The 20,483-nt window shown below is 36.3% G+C and overlaps 1 protein-coding gene across 1 annotated transcript in view; it reads right to left on the bottom strand.

The window, feature by feature from the left end:
- Positions 1 to 5,548: 5,548 nt before the first annotated feature.
- The window catches only part of LOC116174081 (orexin receptor type 2-like), a 46,965-nt gene continuing 32,030 nt past the window's right edge, over positions 5,549 to 20,483 (bottom strand). The window contains exons 3-4 of the mRNA XM_031491875.1: positions 13,221 to 13,451; positions 5,549 to 5,799 (exon numbers count right to left, since the gene is read on the bottom strand). Of these exons, the coding sequence (XP_031347735.1) occupies positions 5,564 to 5,799; positions 13,221 to 13,451 (467 nt within the window). The 3' untranslated portion in view covers positions 5,549 to 5,563. The remainder of the gene's footprint in view (positions 5,800 to 13,220; positions 13,452 to 20,483) is intronic.

The following is a 20,483-nucleotide window of genomic DNA, read 5'->3' as shown; positions in this document are numbered from 1 at the left end:
TTTTGCAGAAAGGGCAAAGAAATGCACAAAACCATGTGCATTTGAAACAACCGCGGAAAACTAACAGCTCCGTCCCAAATAGCGGTATGCGACGGTCCCTTCACTCACCGCTTATTCATTTACGACCCGAGCCGTGACTACTTAGGTTAGTTTCCTTGCGCGGAAAGAGCGTTTGCTCGATTTTAAGGCATATCTGCTTTGACAAATTACGTTTATTTGTTACTCAGTTGCAAACGTTAGATTAACAAGACAAAACGCAAACGGATAAACGTCATGTTTAAACGCTACTGACTTGTAAAACTGACAACTGACTTGTAAAACTGACAGCTGACCTGTAAAAATTTTACAAGTTAGTAATCTAGTAATTTCATTGGCCAGAATTAATGCGAAGTCTCTGTTACATGGATAACATGATATTTTAGACATTTCTTCGAGATCAATTTAAGAACTAATTATTTACGTTTACAAATGAGTAACAAATAAAATATTGTACATTATACGCCAGGTAATAGTTTTTACTGGCTCTAGGAGATGACAGGCTCGCCTAACGGCTCGCCAGTCAACTTCTCCTATCGCCAGTAAAAACTCACTTACCTGGCTAATAATTTAAAATACTATTAATGTCGCTACGGCGGCGCCTGCGAGGTTAACTGTGTTGTGATTTCGTTTCGATTCAATTTAAGACGCTGGTTTGGTTTCTTCCGCAGGAAGTATTACACCAACCCAGAACAGTTTACGTTACGTTGAAACTCCCACACCGGACAGTAGTTCAGAGCGAGCGTGTTACGGGGAGTCGGGCGACGAAGATTCGCTGGCGCGCACATATATGCTCTTATCGCTGTTGGGCAATGACGTCGTTAAAAAACCTACCGAGGGAGCAGTAATACTTACGCAGTTAAATTTAAATTTAGATTTGGTATATTTTAAAAAATGGGTTAAAAACTGAAGATATTTCTTCACTCTTACTGAAATATCCTGTGCCCAATAATTGTGAGGCGATAAGGGTCCCCAAATTAAACGCCTCTTTACTGGGGTGTTTATCCGAAAAGATTTGCGAGAGAGATACTAGACTCGAACAAAACCAACACAAAATTAGTGCAGGGTTAGCGGCGTTAAGTGTTGCTATAACAAATCTAATTTCGAGCGAGAGGAAAGCGGGGGTGATAACAGAATCATTAAATGATTCTGCTCGAATTATAGCCGACGTTCAATATAACCAAAGTCTTCTTAGACGAACCCTAGTAAGACCAAATCTAAATGAAAATTTAAGAGAAACCTTGAATGCTACGGCAATAGACGATTTTTTATTTGGTAAGAATTTGGAGGACAATGTCAAAGCGGCCAAAAATTTAGAGAAAAATGTCCCAAAGAATTGGAGGAGATACAATCAAAGGGATCGTCCGTCTTACAGTTGGCAGTAGTTCCAGTAAGTAAGATTGCTGGACGGTTAAACAATTTTATTCAAAGTTGGAGCAAGATTACTTCCGATCCTTTCGTGTTGTCTTGTATAAAAGGGTATAAAATCCCGGTGACCGGGAGTTTTCATCAAGTTTCCGTTCCGCAAGAACGAGCTTGGTCTTTTTCGGAGTGTGAGGAATGCTTGATTCAAATACAGAAACTGACTAAATGACGTAATGTGCAGTAATCGGAATTAGCAGTAGTACCTATACTGCCCTGTTAAGAAAAAGAGTCGTAACTGCATAATCTCACTGTATTTTCACATTATTGGTTTTATCAGATCATATTACGATTATACAACTCTATGTTAAAGCAGAAAGTCCTATCTGCATTATTAAGGTTAGCAATTTCATTTACTATTTTGTCGTAACTACTAATAATAATTGTAAATGTCCTATGAATGTAAACCTAAATGTTTTTGTATTAGTTTTGAATAATGTACGACAAGTGTAAGTGTAAACACACAGTAGCACAATATATCATATTATTATTATTATTAATATATCTGTGGTAGTGTGAAATCCGTCATTTCACGAAACGCCGGCAAATAGCGTAATGAATTAGAATTACGCCATCTGCCTAGGCTTTTCGTGAAATGCCCAACTCATGTTGGCGCATAGTGAAATACCGATCTCTACATGATTTGACGTAATTTAGAAGCCGTCGTTTCGTGAAACGACGGCGCGGCGTTACTTGCAGATTGTGTTCAGCAGCATTGCAATCTCAAAATCCGAGTTTCGCGCCGATCGTATACAATTTGGTGTGACAAAAATAATGTCGGAAAAGACTGAATGTGAGTTGTTCCAAGAACATTACAATAATTTTTACAAGGACAAAAACAAACGTCCATATACACAACAGCAATTAAAAGAGGTAAGAAATAGTATTATATAGTACATTTTGAGGTTATGTAGGTATGTTGAATTAGGATGATACTGTTACCATGAGGCAGACGTTGCCAAAAACAGGTTGATTTTTCATCAAATTTGAGTATATTTTGTCATTTTGAAGTATTTGAAGTATTCAAAAGAACCTCGACTGTTTTTATTGTTTTTCTATAAAGCGATCGATTTCGGGTTATGAGTTACCCATCATCAGGCTGTGCTAAAATTACAGGAATGTGAAGTTGAACAAAGAATTAAAATTATTATTACCGTCATTGATATGAGAAGCAGCGTATTCTTGTCTGACATGACAAGGAGTATTTGACGTGTGACATTAAATTGAATAAAATGGAATTTCTTGGTGGAAGTGCATGTATAGTATACGTATGTACAGTACATTTCACATTCGTATTCGTACATATACATGCATATTCATAGCGTGTACATTGTAGATTATTAGAGCTTTCAATATATGCATACCATATACTTGTGTTATTTGGGAATAGTCACTCTTCTAATGCTAGATCTATGCGAATGCTGCAATTGGCAAGCCAAAATATGGAATTAAGTATGTAATAAAGTTGCAGCAATAAAGACACAAAACTATAAAAAAAGAACATTAGATGAGGTAGAAATTGACCCTGATTTTGTGATGCCTTCATCCTCATCTTCAAGTTTACAAAGTTTAGAAGAGATTAATGAAGAAAGCAAATCCCCATCGCCAACCATCATTATTCATCAAAATATTCTTATTTGCCCTTCAAATTCACAAGTCCCCAATTTAATCGACAATGAAAGCAGTGAAGGTCTTGATCTCGGTTCTGATAGTACTTTTGTGACGTCAATCATCGATTTTTTAATTGATTCCGCACTCGCGCAATGCCAAAAAAAGAAGGAAGTTTATATACAAAAGTAGGAAACATTAGGAAAAGGCGAAGATTCAGCACATCACTAGAAAACAGAATAAAGAAAAAAATAGAGGACAAGGGGCCAAGTGAACGGAACCCCATAACGCATTTTGCTACCGGTATTTGTGCCACTCGATACACCTGGTTATGCGCTCAATTGCGCCACTTGAATTAAAGCTAGCGCCATTACGGTTAAGCCATAAAAATCATGCGCTAAAATGCGCCGTAAACGATGTAAAATATTTTCAAAATGGACGCACTTCCGGAAATACCGGAAGTGGCTAGTAACTTCGTTATTTTAAATGGCAACCCCTATTTTTTATTACATTTTTGGATTCTACGTGAAATTTCAGTTCTTTTGATATCCACATGTCGATATCTACCATTTATGGTTTTTAAGTTATTTTGACTTTAAGAAAAGAAATGGCGGATGCAGATGGTACTTTGATAATTGATTACTTGAAAACGATTGTAGTCATAGCAACCCATTTTTATTAGTGCATAGAGAATGAATAGGGCTTTCATTTAGTGTACTTAAAAAAAAGTTAAGTTGCGGACAACCGCACCTATGGAGATCCAAAGTTATGAAACTTCAAAGACTAAAAACTCAGGTTTTTTTAATTGAATGACCATTTTCTTACTATTATTATTACTACTATTAACAGACGATCAAATCAAATAACACTAACATCCATCGTCTTAATAGTATCTTTGACTTCTCCGCATTCCCATTAGCATTACTTTTACTTTTACTCGAGGTGCGTACATACAATTTCATTTAAATATCTTAACAAATACAAAAATTAGATTGCGCATGCGCAATATTATTTTTTCATCTTCAAAATTGTTTGAGGTTTAATGAATATTTACGGACACAGAAAACCGGGCATTTATATGTTCTTTGTAACAAGAACTTATTATAAAAGATACCATTCTTTGAAGGTTCGAGCAGTTTTTGGGCTGTAACTGTTTGGCTCGTTAGTCTACGTAACTAAAAAACAATAGCGACCTTTCTTATATCCTTAAGAACATGTGTACCAATTTTCAAAGCGACCGGACGTTTCTAAACAAAGTTATCGTGCACAGGCAGACGGGCAGACATACAGCAGTACAAAATTATAAACTATCTCGAGGATCGTTAATACATGAACTACATTGCGGCATAATGCATCACGTCCAAACCAAGTAAGTTAATACCTATGAGTTGGCGATTATTGCAAACCGAGTTAAAATTGCACAATTAGAACATAACTTCACCGCATACCCATATACATATATACTGCATTCATTATAAGAAGGTAGTAGGTACACATAAACCACAGTCTTTAAATTCATTTTAATAGTATAAAATGCGCCTTCAGTAAGGAATGTTTTTAATTTAGTTTTCAGGGTATTGTACGGTAAATCCCTGGTCTGGCCAGGCAGCAGGTTAAAAAGCTCAAACGAAATATTTACAAAACTTCTGTGAGTTTTATCTAATCTGTAATGCTTTATGTCACGATTACTACAATTTCGTGTATTATAACTATGTATATCGGACCTTAAAACAAAGTTCATTGGCACGAATCTTAGCATATAGAATACAGTGTAGTATAAATATGCAGGGAAATTTCAACAATCTGAATCTAATAAACACATTTTTGCAATCTTCTCTATAATGCAGATTGCCTATAATTCTAATGGCACGACGTTAGAGGACGTGTTGCACTTGCACAATTACCCCAAACAATGTTCCAGTAATATAAGTGAGTCTGAATCACTGATAATAGACCATACGTAAAATATTAGGGGAAACGTTTTCAGATAAACGCCGTAGGAGAAATATGTATTATTTTGGCTACTTTACTAACATGTTCCTTAAACGTTAATTTCGGATCAATGTTAACACCTAAAAAATTTGCATAACAAGTGTTATCGAAATCATTTTGTTTGAGTGTGATTAGCATTTGTACCGTGGCGAATTAAAGTTTTAAGTGACCCTCATTTAAAAAGGATAACTTACGAATTAAAAACTATTACGATGAATCCGAACAATAGTGGAAGTAAATAAAACTGTTGGTAACTTTCATATTCAGGTGATAACGAATGTGGTGTAATTGACCGTTTTTCATAATTGGCTAAATTAATGGTAAAAATTAAGTAATTCCCTTGACAATAAGCACCATCAATATCCGTTTTACAGGAAATAATATTGAAAATGCTGCTTAAGGTTGCCTGATAACCCTGTTCTGACAATTTGTAAGTTAGAAATAGCGTATCTTGTTAACTCATCATTAAGTAAATAAATAGATTCGTTTAATTCAATCACAAACATTAAGAACAACTAAACAAACCGGGAAAACACAGTAAAGTGCAAAATGTCAATAGTAATCGAAATGTAATTACATACCTAAGTATACACAGTAGATGAACAGGAAAATAGCACACGGCAAACATTATTACAACGGCAAACAACATTTTTGCGGCTTTTCTTCTAGATCGCAGTTGGCTCTCTGTACTGGTATTTGTATTCATGGCAAATGTGTTCATCTGTCTTCCGTCCGAAATATCTAAAAGAAAAATACGTGAGGTACAATGGATATCTGTCTAAAGTATGTTTGCTTAAGGGAAAAGAAATATAAATTGTTTTATAGGTTTTGGGCGATATGCCACGCGGCAAAATTTAACAATGCCATCAACTAGTAAAATCCCTTTAAACCGGTAAAAAGCCTTCAGTTTCGTACCGTGTATAGGAAACTACGATTATGTTGCTCTCGATGTGCTCGAAGGGGTTTGTTAAGGGACCGAATATCATTTGATCAATCAAGTATTAACGGATATGAAATTGGCAGTAATTACAGCATTCGGAGGAAATATACGGATTTGCTAATTTCCGTCCTCAAATCGACGCGACGGAGCGGTCTAATAGTATATAATATAAAATCCACATGTTATAAACCACCTAAGCTCAATTTACCGAGTTTTGACGGTGAATACGACAGATGGACGAAGTTCAAAGACATTTTCCACAAGATTATCCACAACACATCTTTAGCAAACGTTGTGGAGATGCAGTATCTGAAAACTAACGCAAGGAAGAACCGGCAAGGGTAATTCCACATTTAAACATCACCGATACACACTGCTAAGCAGCATGGAAGCTCCTTAAGAATCACTCACAACCCACGGCTGTCAAAGTTAGTCGACAAGATACTGAACATACCATCCCTTCAGCAAGAAGGCTTGACTACACGATACAAAAGTCGAATTGTAACGAAGCATCCGGAGTTTATTTTTTGAGTATGTCGTTTGCAAGGACCACCCTGTATAGGAACGATTGGTTTGGGCTTCGTTACATAAAAAACCGTAACTTCGAGAACTTTCCGCGGTGTCATAGAGACAAGGAGATACCGTAATTAGTCCATCTACGACCATTCCTATTGGAATTATTTTTGTAACCACCGAATGCTCTCGTCATGGTGAATATGAGACACAATTAATATTTTTTGGTTTCAACGCCGTTAATTGTTTATAGTTCCCCATAGTAAGTAAAAGCAAGGATAGAACAAATTCCGAAGCGAGTTGTTTTCCTCGTTATCAGTTGGCGGCGTGCCTGCAAAAATTAGATAAGCGCCAGCCGGCTCTGTATCCGAAAACTTGCAATTAACAATGTTTATTAATGTAATGAGTTCATGAGCGCCCATGAATCCTTTTGAGTATGTATAATTAACATTCACTAATTAAATTAGTTACAGTAAAGGAGCGGCGATCGCAGAGATTGTGGTGTCAAATTTTGCGCGCTTAATTAATGCAGCGATTACCATATGTCCGGGAATTTTAGCACGAACAGTAGCCGAGTAATTAACCCTCTCATGCATGATTTATTTTAAAGAATAAAAAAAAACAAAATAAATTATTTTTTGTATTTATATAACTAGAAAATGGGTTACAGGAACTCAAAAGTATATCAAATTAAAAAATATATTCAAAAAAAGTCAAAATTTTAACTGTCCACTCTAGTGGACACAGTGCATTTTACATCCTACTTATGGAAATTTTCCATGCAATCTGGGCAACATGGCTCGTTACACCTTTTACATATATATTTGGTCTTCCGTTTACACGAAGACGAGTGGCATCTTCTTGCATTTTTTATTTCTGTAAGTTTGGGCCAGTGTCCAAAATTGTCTTTCCGTATTTCTTCTGGAGCATGGTGGTTTGGTTTTCTCGTTTTCAGTATGCTAGTTGGTGGGGTAGTAGACCTGGGCCTTCCCCTTTTATTTTCTGAGTTTCTAGTACCCCTATTTATGAGTGTTCGGCCAACGCTTCCTTTGAATTCTAGGAGATCCATATCGCTATTTCCATCCTTCTTATACAGAATCCAAGAATTTATTACTGCTACATCCAGAAAATGCATGAATATTCTAATGTACCACCTTTTATTCCGCCTTCGCAAAGGGTACAGTGCAAGTAGTTGATCTAATAAGTCAACACCACCCATATTCTTGTTATAGTATTTGACAGAGAACGGCCTATTTACTTCAATAGTGGTTTTATTGGGCTTAGACCAACGTTTCACAGAACTTTGTGGTTCAACTCCTGCACATGTTGAACCTATGTGTATGGCATTGCTATCCATCCATTTTGTTATGGTAATATCCCCTGATTCTGTGGAAACTACAGAAGAAGTACCTCTTCCCTGTTTTTTCATGTCTTTTTCTGACATCAAACATTCTCCTGCTCCTGAAAGGCGATTTCCCCTCAACGTACCAGTAGCCCATATTTTTCGCTGTTTCAGCTCTTGCAACAGTGGCACAGAACAGAACAAATTATCGAAAAACAACTTGTGATTTTTGTGTTGGATGTCATCGCTGAGACGGAGAATAACATCTCCGCAAGCACCAAAATCGCTAATTGCCTCTCGTCCTCCTCCCGCTCCTTGGTATACTTCGAAACGATACATATATCCACTTACACCCGCTCTAACCCAAATTTTCACGCCCCATTTCTTAGGTTTCTTCGGAAGATACTGTTTTATGCTCAACCGCCCCTTTAGCGGAACAATCTGTTCGTCTATTGCCTGGTATTCTTCTGGTTCAGTGGCACTCAAAAAGTTCTTTTGAAGTTTATCGAGAAATGGCCTGAGTTTCTTGAGTTTATCGGTGGAATTAGTATCTAGATCCAGGTTATTTGTAAAATGTAGATGTCTCAGAATCGATTCATACCTGTTTACAGGCATAGAATCTGCAATGAAACTCATACGAAATGCAGCATCACTGTTCCAGTAGAGACGTGTTCGTGGATATCTTATATACGACATTATCAAATTTATACCCAAAAATGTTTGCAATTCATACTTTGTAAGGGTGAAGTTGGGTTTGTCCAACTGGTGTGCATATAAATTAGATTGAAATACTATTTCTTCTAAGATCTCATCAGAGAAATAAAATAAAAAGTAATCTATTGGTCTCTTACTTTGAGTTTTTCCTCCTTCCAAACCGAGGAATGGTGGTAAAGTACCAGGGCCATACATACTGTCAGAATTTACCCATTTCCTTTTATTGTCAATGGCCTTTTTAGATTTTCAATTTTTACGCCGCAGTAATTGGGCCAATGGTATTTCATCCTCTGAACTAAATTCACCGTCAGTATCCTGTAGCTGGTAGAGATTTTCGTCTTCAGCTTCGGATTCCAATTCAGACCCATCGGGTAAATTGAAATTGAACTCGGTGATGTCCAGCTCCGTATCACCCGCTTCAATCTCAATAACCTCTTCGATTTCAGGATTCTCTTCGACACCAATAATATCATTATCAAGATCAAAAATAACAGTCTAAAAATAGAAAACATATTGTTGGAAAACAACCCAAATTGCAGTGGACAGCTAAGTTTTGATTGATAATTATATTATTTTAATTAAATCGGCGAAGAAGCACAATGCACATGTCTTAGAGGACCACAATGCAGCGAATGAACATTTTTTACCTTTTTTCTGCCTCCTCCATAAAAAGTTCTAGCACTAATAGGTTGGAAACAATCGTCATCCATCTTGAATTGTATAGCACAACACCATACAACACAAAACATGTGGTTTTATGAATTCTACACTTTGTTGGTCTGTGCTGCCACTTACTGGTGATTGAATGAAGGTTGTGGAAGTGATCTGTAATGATTTCTAGGGGCCTGGCATAATGTGTGGCCTATATTTCAAGAAAAAATAACTGTCCACTACAGTGGACCCAATGCACGAGAGGGTTAATTAAAAATCGAATTGATTTCTTTAGATTTCGTATTGAATACGCGAAGAGTTGGATTTTCCCTGTTCCATTTCTACCAAATTGGGTTTCTTTAAGGTAAAAAGTCAATTTTGGAAGAGTTTTTTTGCCGTAAGTAAGTCCGCGTCTTTTGCCATTTTCGCGTGCCTTTGTAATTGCCGTAAGTTTGATCTTTTGTCTGTTTTACTGACCGTAAGCAAGTAAATCTTTTGACTATTTGATTGTCGTAAGTTATGTATTTTGCAACCGTGCCCTATCGATCCTTTTGCCGTTTTGCTTTCACATTTTTATCGTCATTTTTTTTAGGGTTTTAGGGTTACTGGAGTGACCGCCGCCATTTACTTGACCTGACCGCAGAGATAACATCTCCGATTGAGACTTCTTCCGAAGCTACTGAGATCCACCCGTCCTTCCGTAGATACCGCCGACGTCGTCCAGGCACGAGATTTTCATCAGCTGGCGCTCGAGTCCGTCCGTCCGTCCGTTCCCTGCACCACAGTTCCGCCGTTTTCTACCGCCGACTACGGTTTAATCAGTTACAATAACGGGCGATCAAAAATGAGTTGCTGTCGAGTAGCCTTTGGAAATTCAAGTTAAGTACGATTTCCCAAGTAAACAAAAATAGCAGTAGCCCATTACAAACTAGATAGTTGATAGCTTGTGCAATCAATATAGGTAATTATCACTTATAATACCACGAGTGCATTCATTATAATCGAATATACTGTATTGGACACGAAACGTATTCCCAAAAAAATACGTTGAGTGTATCAATATAGTATATTCTGATTGTAATGAATACAAGAGTAGTATTCGTTAGATTATATAATGAATAATTTGTCCCATGTTATAATATGTACTAAAAACACGGAATCAATATAGGTATTAGCAACAACAAAATTCAATTTATTTTGAATTGATATGGAAAACGCAGTTATTATAATAAATGTTGGTTACATTATTGTCAGTTTTTTGCGTAGTTGAATTTTCAATAGCGGTAGAGTGCAGAGTAGTGTTGTGCACTGCGAAGATTCCTTTCGTATTTTTTCTATTATGTGCGAATGGTGTTGGCTACTAAGCTTTAAATACGGTTTCAAAGATTCCGTAGAAGAATGACCAGTGATTTTAATTACTTCTTGTAGATTTGCGCCAGATTCACTCAAATTGCTTACTGTTGAAGACCTATTCGAATGGTTCGTAATTTTACGTTTTTTGGTATCCAATCCAATATGTTCTACGCCCTGAGACGTCCATTTACTTAACTGATTAATCCTCACTGGACAATTCTTATACCAAATTCCTGTCTGCAACCAGTCCGAATTTGGAGTCAAAAATAAACGATTGGTTTTTATATTTGCTGTTCTCTTGCTTAGCATTTTTTCTAAAAGACGTACTGGACATTGTTCTTTGCATTTCACATTTGGCGTCAACCATTTACATTTGGCAGTATTTTTTTCGCCACCCTGCGCAGTCTTGGAGAATACAGTATTGTATTCATAACGGCCAGTAAAGACGCCCACGTTGTTGACTTCCTTTTTAAAATATTCTAGCAAACAAAAAGCGGCTTCGTTACCTCTCCATGCGAGTTCCACGGCGGCAATCTGATAGAACTTTTTTTGGAGACCATCGGGTGTTGCTTCGTCAAAACTTTCAACAATTTTGCTGATATCGTCTTTCGTAAGAGCTGCAGAACTAACTTTCCTTTTTTCGGGAATTGCTTGCAAAAGTTTCCTTTTGGCGGAACGTGCCTTTCTAGCATCTTCAAAAATGATATCTTTAAAGGAATCAATTTTGCGATTAAATTCCTCAAAGTATTTTTTCTGAAGGCGTTTGGCTGTAATATTCCATAATGTTTTTACTACACTTTCTTTATAGTCGGTGCCATCTGTTTTTTAGCGCATTTTTGCAAAAAATTTTTTTTGTAAAAAGTAGCTTTGCTGGCTGGCTGGCTGGTCGGCTGGCTGGCTGGCTGGCTGGCTGGCAGTAAATGCGCGCCCGTAGAAATACGCTTGTAAAAAGACAAGGAGTGTACATGTAACTATCGGGGCCGTGTAATTAAGAACGTTAGGGATGGGGCTACAAGATTTGGAGTCGACGACATCTGGACGCCATCCCCGAGCGTATTATACTAACCTGGAGATTTTTCAGTTTTTATCTATCTTCTTCTACAGTTTTTCTCCGATTGTTTTCAAATTGGTGTCGTCGGGAAGATCTTGTCAACGCGCACAACTCCTGCGTGGCGGAATTTTGTTTTTTTTTTCCTAGGGGCGAAATAAACCACCTTTTGCGCGGCGCGCTTCGAGGGGTAGTCGACTTTGGGCGCCCAAAAGTTTCTTACAGCGCGAATCGCGGTCTCTCTTTCTCGTGTCACTAATAGAAGGTCGAGCTATGTGAAGTACCCAAAAGTTGAATACGATTTTATGCCGGGATTTTAGCGAAATCTACCAAAATGTGAATTACGAATGAACGGGACGTCGGAACTGTGTATCCACAAAGGGAATTTGATAAACCCCGACGAGATCTTACTGATGGTGGAGTCGAAACTTCAAATCCGAATTGTTGCGGGTGATCAGAAGTGGGTGTCGACAAAGGGAATATGATAACCCCCAAAGGATTTTAATGATGGTGGAGTCAAAACTTCAAACGCGAATTGCAAGTGCACGGTAAGTGAGAAAATGGTACCGACAAAGTGAACGTGGTAGCTTTCGGCAAGATCTTATTGATGGTGGAGTCAATATTGGCTAATAAAACACTGATCTGCCACACAAAAATGCGCTGAAGTCCCTTCGATCTCACACGAGGACTTTGATCATTTTTTCATATTAAAGGCCCAGTCTTTTAAGATACTTGCAAGTTCCTCGTTTAAAGTTTGGCTAGTTAAAACGTAATTCCTGTGCTTGCAAAATTGCGAAAACTGGTTCCAAACGTACCTAAGGGGTATTTTGTAGGGATTACGAAATAAACTTTTTCATACATACTTATGAGTTTTCACCGTGTTAGCCGGCATTAAATGATTTACTTCCTCACTAATTTTAGCATCGGAAGTATTTCCAAAACGTTCCATAACGAAAAAAACAAGAAATCTTTATGTAATGGAGAATAAATGTTTTTTGACGTTTGTTGAAACAACCGAAACCGATAAACCTATTCTGAATCTAGTAATCGTTAGAAGCGAAACACCAATAGTATTTTACATTATTAGCCAGGTAAGTGAGTTTTTACTGGCGATAGGAGAAGTTGCCTAGCGAGCCGTTAGGCGAGCTTGTCATCTCCTAGAGCCAGTAAAAACTATTACCTGGCGTATAATGTACAATATTTTATTTGTTACTCATTTGTAAACAATAGTAAACGTAAATAATTAGTTCTTAAATTAATCTTGTAGAAATGTCTAAAATATCATGTTATCCATGTAACAGAGACTTCGCATTAATTCTGGCCAATGAAATTACTAGATTACTAACTTGTAAAATTTTTACAGGTCTGCTGTCAGTTTTACAGGTCTGCTGTCAGTTTTACAAGTCAGTAGCGTTTAAACATGACGTTTACCCGTTTGCGTTTTGTCTTGTTAATCAACGTTTACAACTGAGTAACAAATAAAACGATTATACCACGTCGTGAAGAGTATATTCATATGTCAATATCATGGTATCTAAGGAAAATAAGAAATTTGATTGGCTGACGAAATAATGAGTTATATAATCGTAAATATTACTTACCTAACGCATGTTGTCTTACGTGCCCCGAACGCCATAAGACACGTATAATTTGACAGTAGGCCACCGTCATGAATATTAGCGGTATTACATACAGTAAAATCATCTTCGCTATCGTCCAATTGCGATCCGTTTCGAGAGACCAACTAGGCTCGCACTGTGTAAGGTAAATACTACTATAGTTCTGATATCCGCGGTCAGGAACGGTTTGATATACCAACAGTTCGGGAATATCTGGAACAGAAACACACATTTGTAAATGTCTGTACGTTTTTACGGTGATTATTTTAAATTAAACGTAGCACTGGCGTGTGTGTGTGTGTGCAATAAATTTCCTAAAGCAAGTAAATTGTTCTTTTCTGTCAAATACAGACCTTTGCAAAGAGCCTCGACTTTTAATCTTCGGGCCTCTATTTTAATCCGGAAATGCGAACATGCTTTTCCTCTTTTAATTAAGTCTGCGCAGTTCAGAAAATAATTTGATTTCTTACGTTTTCTATACTACCACCGATGTAATTTTCGAAATTTTAAAAGAATCAATCAATCAAAACGCGTGATTTGTACTTTATTTCTCTAAAATCAATACCTGGCATTATTAAAATGTTGTGTCAACCAAGTGATCACCGGCCAGCATTCTAAACTACAACCGAACTAATTTAGGTTATGTTCCTTCCAGCAGCTGCTCTACGTAGATATTTTGCAGTATTAAATCGGTAGAACACGAACGTATAAAGCATGTTATGTGTAATCAATGTTTAGCTTTAGATGGGAACAGGTACACAAGATATAAAATCAAGGGATAAAGAGGGCAACAAAGACGGAGAAGTGTTAATTGGAATTATCAGAAAAGAGAGGATGGAGAATTTTATATTCATATTTTGTAACTAGGAATTAAGTATTTAGGGATAAATCACTTGTTAGCCACGTAAAGAGTAGATGTAACGTCATGTCATCTTAGCACCTTCCGCGAATTCTGTCAGACAATCTCAATAGTTTCAGGAAAGGCCCTTCTGAGAAGGTTCTCAGTAGGGATTGCAATTTACTCAGTTCCTCAGAATTCAGTAATCCTGATGGACTTATTCAATAGAACCCATTAACTTTAAGTCATTTTCTTTGTAGCACAGTTCGTAGTATTATTTGTTTAGGTGCACATCAGTCGCTTCAATTGTTAACAGAGTCTTTTTAACCAAGTTTTGTCCTATTAACGGGCAGTCTTGTTTCAACTCTAATGTAAGTTACTTCAATAAAGGTTAACCATTTCATCAATTTGGTTTTAACAAACTTAAAAACTCTTAAGTTTCAACAAACTGTCTGAATAATAAGCCTCATAATATGCTCGTAATCCTAAATACCGTATCGACAGTATTCGCGACGTTTCCTTAACCTACCGATTGCGGCCGAGTACGGTAAAATCATCACTTGATGCGACACCACTGTCTTTTCTACTTGAACGAAACTGGTAACTTCATATCCATATGCAAAACATAAGCATTTCCAATGCTAAAAATACTGGAAAAACTGGAAGAATTTGAGGTAGGAACAACGATAGAGGTGAGTTTTAAAGGGAAGATAAGATCAAGAAAGGGAAAGATACTCAGACGAAGTGAGATATAGTGATGGACTAGACACACTGTGGAGTCATATCGAAGGGGATTAGAGGAACAAGAAGACGAAATAGGAGGGAGTAAATAAAGATAGAGAAACAGAAAGAATACGAAAAGCAAGTCAGGGAAATAAAAACATAGAGGGATTTGACAACGGCGTACAGAATATATGCTATGATATTGACTGAAAGATTAAAAAGAGAAATAGAAGAAAATATAATGCCGGAGGAAACACACATGGGAGGATCGAACGACTGTTTATATTGCTATGTGCCCACAGAACAGCAGTTAGCTCAATTAAATAAACTTGATAATAAATTTATCAAGACGCACCCGGCTTCTGCTACAATGACAAATAGATAGATTTAATTTTATTAATTTAGGAATCTCAGTAGCTCTGATCACTTACAACAACTCCAAGGAATTATTTAAATGAATTTCGAATAACACCTAGTATAAATCTGGGCACGAATATTAAATTTAACATGACAATTCTGATCGTGGGTCGTAAAATTTAGGGTTCGATTAAATACAAAATTCATTAACACATAACATTTATACGGGCTACACAAACATTGACAAAGCTGAAAGAAAAACACGCTCTCAGGGCCGGTTTACAGATACCAAGCATGCAAGCGATCGATAGACAACTTTTCTGGCGCACAAAGAACTAAACAATCACTCGCTGACAGCTTTAAAAACTTCACTTTTTTTTTCTATGTAAAATGGGGTGTCTTGAAAAAGTGTGGCGACTTGAAAAATAATGCAATTCCGATTTCGAAGTAGTGGCGTGTATCAGCTGATGCAACCATTCACTGTGTGACTTCAGTTTCATTCAACAGGTGTTCGGCGACGTACACAAAGTGGAAAGCTATAAATAATCAATTTGAAAGAACAAGTGATTTTCAGAATACTTCCATTTTAACTTGCATTTCTTTTACATTAACATTATTTTCAGTTTTATTATGCTGTTGTTAGTGTTATTTTTATTATAATATTTTTACAGATATTCTTATATTATTATTACACATAATCATCAAGTTCACGAAGTGGTTTTAATTTTGTAAGTGCATATGTAAATTAAATGTTATTTTTCATTTTTTCATTAAGGCAGCTAGTGTGAAACGACAAAAGAAACAAGTAAAAATCATCTACCGAAATCTGGCAATGCTGCCTACCGAATCTTGTAAAGCCGGATTTATAGTTCCGTAGCCGTAAGAACGTAAGAACGGAACCGTAAAATCTTACGTTAACGAAAATTATACGATTTATAGTTACGGTAGTGGTAAGAGATGAGCTTGCGCATTAGTGCGAAACGAGATCTGTCATTGTATGTCATCTGTCAGTAAGAGTAACGTGCATGCAAAATAATAATAACCAACAAAGTGTCAATAATTATTGTAAATAAACGAAACGAACGTCAGGATAAACTCAACTGTTTGAATTATCCGAGTACTGCCGACGACAAACGCGTTAGCACGATTTACCGTAAGAAATAAGATTTGGGCATTTCTTACGTACCGTAACCGTTCTAACGCAACGTTAACGCGAACTATAAATGTTCACGCGCAACAAGTAGGGTTTAATTCCAAACGTTACGGTACGGTGTTGCGGTTACGGAACTATAAATTCAGCTTAAGTTACGCAGAACAACACTGAATGTAACATTGAGACAGAGAGCTTTTGTGTCGTTCAGTTTGAAATAAACTACAGTCCATTTTCGAATTTATATTTCACATTACATTTGGTCGTTTTCGATCCGGATGACAAAAACTAGGTTAGAATTAGAATAATCAAGATTTGAACGAAATAATTACGAAGATGCAGGCCGAAAACCTTTGTCAAGTTTTATGGGAGTCAATCGGCGGTGTTTGCACATTCTGTACCGAGCTTCTTACTCATGTAGTGTCCTATTTAACCGTTGCATTTTTTACGGTCCCAAGTACGTAGCGTTGCATTTTAGTGGAAAGATGGCAGATTTACAGGCCCTAAAAAGTCAAAAGGAAGTAATTAAAGATAATCTTTCATTGTTGGAATCTTATATAAGGCATAGAGTAAACAACGAGATTGAGGAAATTGTTTATCAGCAACTAAGTTTACGTGTAGAAAAGCAAAAACCTTGTCTAGATATATTTACAGAGTTAACAAACAAAAATTGAATTGTTAGAATTGAAAGGAGTAAATAAAGATGGGAGGGCTAAATTTGATGATGAATATTTTACAATTATGGGCAAAGCGAAAGCCTTAATTAAAATTTATAATAAAAAATCTGAACGGGATTTCAGCCCCTCTGCATCGACAAACACCTCTGTTGTATCGGCAAATATAAATAATGGTGGTGAGATTAACTCTGCAATTAAATTACCTCCTATTAAGCTAGAATCTTTTGACGGACAATATAGTAACCGGTTGGAATAAAAGGATACCTTCATTACTTTAGTGGATCAAGGGGATAGTTAAACCGATATACAAAATTTTTTATATTTACGATCCTCAATCGCAAAGGAGGTGGAAGTGCTAAAAATCTATTGAAAATAAAAAGTTGATCTTGTATAATCACATTCGCGCAATATTTGAACATTATCCCATGATGAAGGAGTCATTTAGCGAATTAAGGAATTTGTATGATGAAACACGTTGTTTAAAGAATTTAGGTGAACCGACAGACCACTAGGATCGGTTAATTATATACAGGGTATAGCACCTAAGATCCCTCGGATCATAACTCATTTACCATAAAAGCTACCGAAAAAGTCAAAAAGCAAAATTGTACACAATTACCGCCGGCATGTTTCTAAAATATTTTTGATCACCAGGGGCGTGCGGTATTCCAGTGGCGTATAAAACTTCCATTTTTTTACATGGAACACTCCATATTTTATTACTGATTTGGAGAGTACTTGAAAGGTACTTATTTTTTTATGTAACATGTTATACCCCCAACTTTAACGATTTCGCTGTCATAACCTTTTTTGTCAAAATTTTTTTTAGAGAAACTAAATCGCGCAGGCGGCTAATTTTTGGACTGAGGCATAGGTTAAGACCTCTTCCATAATCACATAATTTTTATTAGGTACTTGATCCCAAAAATAAAATTTTTGATTGACCTTCGCTAAATGTCATATATTTTTTTAAATTTCAAATGGCACCCCCCTAAACAAATTATAACTCTGGGTAGCCAAAACTACGAATTTTACACTGATATAAACAAAATCACAGATTCCATAAGAACATTTCAGAGAAAAACCAAGTCGAAACGTCAATTTGTAAAAAAAAACGTTCTTTTTCGAACCCAAGTGTGCCTTTATAAAACAAAAGATGTTCAATTCTCATAATTAGCAGTAAAGTGTCGGCAGTGTATGATTATTTTTTAATCAACGTTGCAAAAAATGTTCCAAACTCAAGCACGAATGGTTGATAAAGTGTTTATTCTAAGCGGAAGTACACCAAATTATAAATTAGAGGAGAAAATAAAAATGGAGAAGATAAGAATGGCGTCGGGACGGGCGCTAACATTCCAGGAAAGAAATGAAAGAGAAAGTACATTAGTAAAAAGGATTAACACAAATGGAATGCGGGAAAAACAAAAAAAAATACTATGAAAGAAATGAAAGACGAGCTAACAAAAAGGAACATTTATGTACAGCTACAACAATAGAGGAGGGAAGTAAAAATATAATTCGGTTGCGGAAATGAGGAAAGGGGGAATAAGTGCAAATAAGAAGAAAATGTAGCATTAGAAGGGGAACATGGGGACATAGACCACATGCTATAAAGCAGGAATGAAGTACTGGAAGAGGGAGGGAAGAAGTAGATGAGGATCCTGAAAAAAAAGAAAAGCATATAAATGTTATATATATATATATATATATATATATATATATATATATATATATATATAGACATATCCACCGCACCTTTCGACATCCACACGTAAAAATTTCCCTATCTCAGGCGTTAGCGTATCGTGTATACGTGTGTGTGTGTATGTATGTATGTATATATATATATATATACATTCGAAGTTTAGTGTCAGTTGACGTAATAAAGTTTGATTAATTGGTTGATTGAAAAAACCTCCATGTAATTTTCAAAGGGATAATAGTTTTTCATGAGAAATTGAAAGATGCGCTCTTCTAAATGCCTGAATATGAAACACTTATTTGTTGACCGTTTGACAGAACGCTTTCAACTTGATTATTTTTATATCAAAATTATACCTGACATGGTTAATATCAACCAAACAAAGTCACTTGACAATTCTGTATTTATATTGATTCACTTTTGAATCTGAAAACTAGAAACATTTTCTTGTGCGCCACATTAACTAACCATGCAATTATAGCAGTGGGATTTTTTAATTTACGATGCCGTCTTATAGCAAACAAATTCTACCGGTATATCAATACAATCGGTATGCCAATATAATAACGTTCAAACGAAATCTTTGGAAGTATTTCAATATACCACGTATCATGAGCGTATAGTGCATACGTCAATAGATCCCCTTCTAATATCGTCTATCAATATTGTACACAAACTTATTGCGGAAGCATGGAATCCAAATATTCGAGAATGTGTTGCTCGTAAAGAGCATCTCGCTCTTATAAATGAAAGATCTCGTGCATCTTAGAAAACGCAATTTCAATATTATTTTAGTGCACCACACGATTACTGTAGGGTAAAAATTAAAATTGCGTGGTTAACTCCTTTTTTAAATTCTTCTAGTTTCGTGTCAACTTTAAACAAACTTTATCCTTTCTTAAATGTGTAGAATTTAGCGGACGTGGACGGAGACAATGGAAATGAAAAATATGTGTAGTATGGGAAGATAACTCTCTTTGTTCTCTATCTGTTTATATATACTCAAGTTGTTCTCTTTTTCAATTTCGCCATCGAGAACTAACCAACGTGCGACGTTTAACTATTTAAAGTTTAGGTTTTAAACAAAAACACGTGAAATTGCGTGCAACATCATCACCCCACTCTTATTACTGTGCATTTTTTGCAATACCTGGCTAAAATGCCAATGTTGCAAGCATATAATATCTATAATTGTTATCATTACAGGCTTATCTTATGGTACGTGCGACAGAAGATCTGGAAAGGGTCCCTATCTGCACGGTACACCGTGCTGAAATACTGAATTAACCTCATGATCAGTAGCGGTCCCAGGATTTGGTAAAGGGAGGGGCCCAAACCCGAACTTTGTCCCAACACGGAAAAAAATAAAAGAAATCTCGCATAATGGAAAATATGTGGATCATCATCAAATGTGAAATGGAAAAACATTTATTTCAATCGCCGCTCCAATCTTTCAGTTGCATACGTCTTGGTTTCATAGTTGCAAAATGGTCAACTATTTTTCCGTGATCAATTTCTATTTCTTTATGAATATTCAATAGTGCGAGTTCATACTAGTACTGCTTGACTAGTACTGCTTGATTACAGCAAAGCATTCGATACTCTTGATCACAAACTGTTGCTAGCTATACTGAATTATAATTAACTTTGATCAAGGGGCGGTGATGTTGATCAAAAATTATTTAAGTGACAGGTATCAGGCAGTTTCTTTAGGGGGAGAAGATTCCAATTTCCTATATAATGGCAGGGGAGTACCACAAGGGTCTGTGTTGGGCCCACTTCTATTTATGATTTATAT

This window comes from Photinus pyralis, unplaced genomic scaffold, assembly GCF_008802855.1.
Source record: "Photinus pyralis isolate 1611_PpyrPB1 unplaced genomic scaffold, Ppyr1.3 Ppyr1.4_LG6, whole genome shotgun sequence".
NCBI classification, from domain to species: Eukaryota; Metazoa; Arthropoda; class Insecta; order Coleoptera; family Lampyridae; genus Photinus; species Photinus pyralis.
This window is presented reverse-complemented; position numbering and strand designations above follow the sequence as displayed.